Here is a 6000-nt window from a genome sequence, read left to right as displayed (position 1 = left end):
TTGCAAGCCCCAAACACTTACACTGAGCAAGAATTCCTGAGAGTGCAAGCTTGAACTTCTCCTTTGCTTCTTCCATTTCCTTTTCATGGACTGCTTTCTCATTTGTAAGCCGGCGGATGTGGCTGTTGACCGACTGGATCATTGAGTAGAAGTTGTTTGCAGTCCGTCTGTTCACTTCCCCACGCTCTATCCAGGCCAGCAGTGTCTGCACCGCTTCCAAAAACTTGGAATCATCTGACCCAAGAGAGAAACACTGCTCAGGTACAATGCACTGGTGAATTTTGCAAGTAATACTATTTAAATCATCGCTCCCTGTGTGAGAGTTTAAAACACAAAAACATAGTAAGATGTTTGATAGGCTAAAATGATATTGTTTTGTTACTAGTGCTCTGCCAAAGCTTCCTGTGGCTGCTATAGGGGTTATTTTGTTATGTTTTTATGGTATAATGTATTTACATTTATATATTAAACATTAATTAAGTCACTTGGGGGACGCGGGTGGCTTTGTGGGTTAAACCACAGAGCCTAGGACTTGCCAATCAGAAGGTCGGCAGTTTGAATCCCCGTGAGGGGGTGAGCTCCTGTTGCTCGGTCCCTGCTCCTGCCAACCTAGCAGTTTGAAAGCACGTCAAAATGCAAGTAGATAAATAGGTACCACTCTGGCGGGAAGGTAAATGGCGTTTCCATGTGCTGCTCTGGTTCGCCAGAAGTGGCTTAGTCATGCTGGCCACATGACCCAGAAGTTGTACGCCGGCTCCCTCGGCCAATAAAGCGAGATGAGAGCCACAATCCCCGAGTCGGTCATAACTGGACATAATGGTCAGGGGTCCCTTTACCTTTTAAGTCACTTGGAGATGTTCAGGTAACAAGCAACAGTCTAATTAATACTACTGTTTTGCATAGATTTGCATGAAATGATCCACCCAAGCAAGGCAAAACTCTGAAAGGCTGTGGTGGATGAGATTAACTCCACAGACAGTTGCAATGTACTCATCTGTTGTACGTCTACATGGGATGGATCACATCTCAGTGGAAGAGCATCTGCTTTGAATGCAAAATGTCTTGGATGCAATCCTTAGAGTCCCCAGTTAAAAGGATCAGGTAGGAAGTGATAAGAAAGATACTTCTTCTTCCAAGACCCTGGAGAACCACAGCCAGTCAGAGTATACAGTACTGGGTAAGAAACAGATAACTCATCTGATAGGGTACAGGACAGCTTCCTATGTTTCTAACCACCTGCCAGAATCCTCATGCAACAGCCTGCCAGTTTGGGACATTATACTACAGCCCTATGTACCTTTTAACTTCTCAGCAACAATACTGCACTCATAATACGAATAGTGGACAACAGGAGGTGGGGAGGGAGGGTGGAACTGTTTTTCTGCCATCCTTCTGCGATGACGCTCTTCCCGGGCAAGCATCCGCTGCTTGCATTCCCACTCGTAGAAATCATCCCGGGCTTGAGCAAAATCCACATGAAGGCGCCCTGTGTCCTTTTTATCAGTGCTGGAGCCCAGCCTGATGCGATAACCTGGCAATGATAGTTACAGAAACAACCATCAGCAGTTTCCCTGTGATAGGGAAGTTTTTAATGTTTGATCTTTTATTGTGTTTTTAATATCCTGTTGGGAGCCACCCAGAGTGCCTGGGGAGACCTGGCCAGATGGATAGGGTATAAGTAATAATAATAATAATAATAATTATTATTATTATTATTAGACTGTTCCTCTGTTTCCCCCATCTGCAACATGGGGGTCTGCCTGCTTTGTCTCCAGAGACTGCCAGAGACACCTATCAGAGGAAATGTGAACAGCTACAACTCAGGCTTAATAACATCCATGTTCAAACTGGATAAAGAAATGAACATCAACTGCTACGCATGCTCATCCACACATATCAATATGTGTATCACATCTATGATGCAGACCAGCTACACAGCTCAAAAACACTTCAGGTAAATTGTGTTTGAAATTGTAACTGCAATATTTGCTAAGTTGTAAACATCACAAAGTAAGCTACATGGGAAGGGTGAGCATCAGGTGAAAGGTTGCTGCTGTTTCGGTTTAGTTGCTGAAGCCTTGCCAGATCCCTCTTACAACTCTGGAGGGTGGTTCTCATAGGGTACAGTGACACTGACTGGACAACACATGTTATTCCAGAAGGGAGGCTAACCTCCAAAGTTCTCCAAAGAAGCCATGTTGGTTCTGGATAGTTTGAAAAGGTGGTAGTTTTCAATAATCAGCAGGTATTATAAAGATTTCAGGTCCTGAAGGAGTGCCTCCACGCTTGTCATTAAGCCCAGCCACTGAGATCTAGCTCAGAGCCCAAGCAGAGGACCTTTTTTGGTAGCGGTGCCCACCCTGTGGAATGCCCCCCCATCAGATGTCAAGGAGATAAGTAACTACTGTATATAACGTTTACCTTTAGGAGACATCTGAAGGCAGCTATGTATAGGGAAGTTTTTAATGTTTAATGTTTTGTTATGTTTCTGTATATGCTGGAAGCTGCCAAAAGTGGCTGGGGAAACCCAGTCAGATGGGCAGGGTACAAACAACAACAACAACAACAACAACAACAACTATCATCATCATCATTAATCATAGAGACTCACTGCTTGTTGCACTAGAATTATTCCCTCTCTTCATGAGCTGTGCAGCTCACAAGAGTTCCTTACTGTTGTTTCATGCTGACATTTTTTAGCTTGTTGGAATTTTGGAATTGGGCATTTTTCTGTTTTTATTAGACAAATTTATGAAAGCTATTCACAATGGTCTGCGTCACCGTTGCATGTTATAGTGAAGTTAAAAGACTCCTTAGCCAAGTAACTGAAACTGGTGAAAGATGACTGTACAACTGGGAAAATGGAAGGGGACACAACAGACATGACTGCATGTGGCTTTTGCAACTCTACAGAAGAAATTATCTCTGAGTCAAAAGCAAAGACAAACAATATCTACCAGACAAATAAATAGCCTTGTCCACCATGTATTCCTCAGAAAAACGGATGTGGCAGAAGTGCTTTTTGCTCTTCCGAAGCGCTAAGATCTCTCCACACTGCTCAAAAATCTCCACAACAGTCTCTTCTGTTGCATTTTCCGGCAGCCCTCCAACAAATACCGTCTTGCATCCAGGAGGTCTTTCCCTTGTGGTGGGAGGAGGGAGATCTAAGGACAACAAGAAATATGATACATAATCTTGCCACAAGAAAAAGACATCTGGTATTCAACTACAATCCAACAACAACTGCTGCGCATTTGTGTTTAAGTGTCAGAAGGCTTGGCCACCCCTGGCCTCTTCCACACTTGCACTTGTCCTGTGCCTAGAAAGCACAGATCTAAGTGGTGTTCCACTTGCCCCATGCGGTTTTGCCTTTGCCCTGCAGGTTTTCCCAGGGGAATGTGGCAGGGCAAATGGAAGTGTGGATGAGCCTCCAACCTTGCCAGGCAAAGTTATATCCTGCCAGCCTTAAAATATCAAAAATCAATATCATTCCAGGACAGCATGCTTCCCAAAGAAGAAAATATCCTCTCTTTTTGGCGACAGCTAGCTCACTGCTAGATTCATACTAAAAATAAACTGCAAGAACAGTGCACAGCCAAATACAAACACCCTTATACTATTGGACACAATACCACCAGCTTTATAAAAAGGGGGAAATGAGGGTCTATAAAATTTACTTGGGTTTTCTTTTTATTACTGCTTGCTGTTTAGCAGCCTGCAGCAACAGCTGTGCAAAACTAGGCTTCCATTTGGAAAATGTCCTATGCATTTTCATGTTCCAATCTATAGCCCAGCATACTGCACAATCAGCCCTTCATGATGTCGAAAATCTTATTTTTTTAAAAAAAGATTTGCAACCTCATGTCTATAGCTTCCTCTTCCAATTACTCCCTGACCTTGAAAATATTCTAAAACAGAGAGGGTTCAACTAGAAAGTGTTAGAGATGTACTGCCAAGCAGACTAGAGCTGAGTTCTGGGAAGTTACGCACTTACCTCCCTTCCCTTCATCAAGTGGCATTCTAGACCAGGGATGGGTATCATGCAACTCTCCAGAAGTCGCTGGACACCAACCCTTGTGATCTTTGACTGCCACTGGTTCTCCCGGCCACTGATTCCCCCACAACCACCTCTAGACTGCTGTTTTAATCAGTAATGTTTGCTTCTCCATTTTGCCTCTCATTAAGTGGACAGAATCAGCAAGCAGCACAGCAGGGTAGTACAGAGATGGCCTTGAGGCTCCCAGCGCTCCCTTTGAGGTGGTCCTGGCCATCTCTACAATCTAAAAGCTATTCTGACTTGGCCAAACTATAAAAAGTATCCTGTTGGGAAAAGAGCTTCTTCTTCCCTCCATGATCTGTACATCCACCAGATGTAAAGAGGGACACCATTAGATGTCCCTCTTTACTTTCAATATTTCCCAATTGATCCCAGTGCAACTGCAAGAATTATGGCAAGGATTACTTGAGTTAGGTGGGAAGAGTGTGCAACTTTTGCAATGAATGATCTCCTTAATCACTGGTGGTGGCACTATTTCCAAGCCAGACATCAAGTGACTGATTGGTGGGATCCCAGTCATCATTCCAAGGGCAGGGTCGAAATCTGAAATAGAGAGGATATCAAGCTAGAGTGTTTCGGCTGCAACTGCACAATAATTCTAACTAGGAAAGCAGATTTTTTCCATCAATAAAATTAAAACTTAAAGGACGTGAGAGATACATAAAGCAATGAGTCTGGAGAACCAGAGCCATTTGGCAGCTCACAAAAGCCAGTTCTCATGCATGGGAGGACAAAGATGCGGGCAGGCAGGATTGAAGAAAAAGAGAGGCCACAGTATATCCCAACACTGGGAGATTAGCCTCACTTCCTCCTGGTTTTGTAACTGAAATGACAGCCATGCATACCACCACACTGAAAGCTGGCTCACACATCTGTTTTGCCTCTTCCACTCCAGGCTGCCTTGCCTTCTTTTAATTTTAGAAGTGCTGAATGAGTGCTTATGCATAAATCCATTCATTCAGTCAATTACTTTTTTTTTAAAGGAAACTTTTTAAAAAGTGCTTAACGGCTCCATAGATGGTGTTTTTTGGTAACATACAAGAGGGTCGGCCAATCAGGCCAATCACAGCCAGATTCTGCTTTAAATTTGCAGAGCTGTTTTTTGTTTATTATCGCAGCCACTCCTAAGGGCCAAGTAGACAGAGCGCTCAGCTGATTGTCTAGTCTTGCAAAGACCCTTTCAAAGTGCTATTTTGCAGGGTGTTTTGCAGGTGCTGCCAATCACCTGATTAGTGAAACCTGCAAACACCCTTTCAGATAATCCAAGTTTTGACCTACCCCATAACTGACATCTTTTATGACTTCCAATAGATGTAGGACAGATGGGCATGGCTTCCCTGAAAATGGCCTTGTTGGCTAAATAAGGAGGCCTAACAGGCCTAATCAGACACAGGCCAGAGGCTTCCCACCCATTTTAGGCTGTGGATCTTGTGTGTTCTCTGAACATTTACTCCCCTTAACACTCCACTGGAAAAATTAAGCATTGCGTGCTTGCAGCGGTGATACCAAACCAAGAGCACAACCTACCAGGCAAAAGAGGATCTCCTGTTATTCCCATTGGTGCCATCCCCAAGTTATTCATTGCAGTGGTCCAGGCTGTTGGATCTGACATGCCCAAATCCATTGGAGGAGACTCTAGACTCAGATTTGGGATGCTGTCTGCAGAAAGGATTATGATTGACAAACATATTAACAAATGTACTTTTAAAAAAAATTATCAGCATTACTTACCCCAAACTGGAAGAGAAAGTGATAGAAACCAAATAAATCTCCCCTATAAAATGACACCCTGCATATCTTGGCAAATTATGGGATAAATTCTAAGGGGAGAGTAGGATGCAACAAATACTTGCTTTAGGCACAAACTATTTGATGCAAACCACATTTGCCTGTGCTCCCCTCCCGAGTATCATCCCATCCCCCATGTACCAACGTCTTGTTCT

General features: G+C 43.6%; 1 protein-coding gene across 6 annotated transcripts in view; it reads right to left on the bottom strand.

The window, feature by feature from the left end:
• Positions 1 to 6000, bottom strand: part of ENOX2 (ecto-NOX disulfide-thiol exchanger 2) — a 39720-nt gene that overhangs the window by 17446 nt on the left and 16274 nt on the right. For all 6 annotated transcript variants that reach the window (XM_083721063.1, XM_083721064.1, XM_083721066.1 and 3 more), the window contains exons 3-7: positions 5585 to 5716; positions 4463 to 4600; positions 2958 to 3164; positions 1298 to 1531; positions 22 to 234 (exon numbers count right to left, since the gene is read on the bottom strand). In XM_083721063.1, coding sequence (XP_083577189.1) covers positions 22 to 234; positions 1298 to 1531; positions 2958 to 3164; positions 4463 to 4600; positions 5585 to 5716 — 924 coding nt within the window. The remainder of the gene's footprint in view (positions 1 to 21; positions 235 to 1297; positions 1532 to 2957; positions 3165 to 4462; positions 4601 to 5584; positions 5717 to 6000) is intronic.

Source organism: Podarcis gaigeae (genome assembly GCF_964106915.1).
Source record: "Podarcis gaigeae genome assembly, chromosome: Z".
Taxonomy (NCBI): domain Eukaryota; kingdom Metazoa; phylum Chordata; class Lepidosauria; order Squamata; family Lacertidae; genus Podarcis; species Podarcis gaigeae.
Note: the sequence above shows the minus strand (reverse complement) of the source record. Positions and strands in the feature narration are given on the sequence as shown.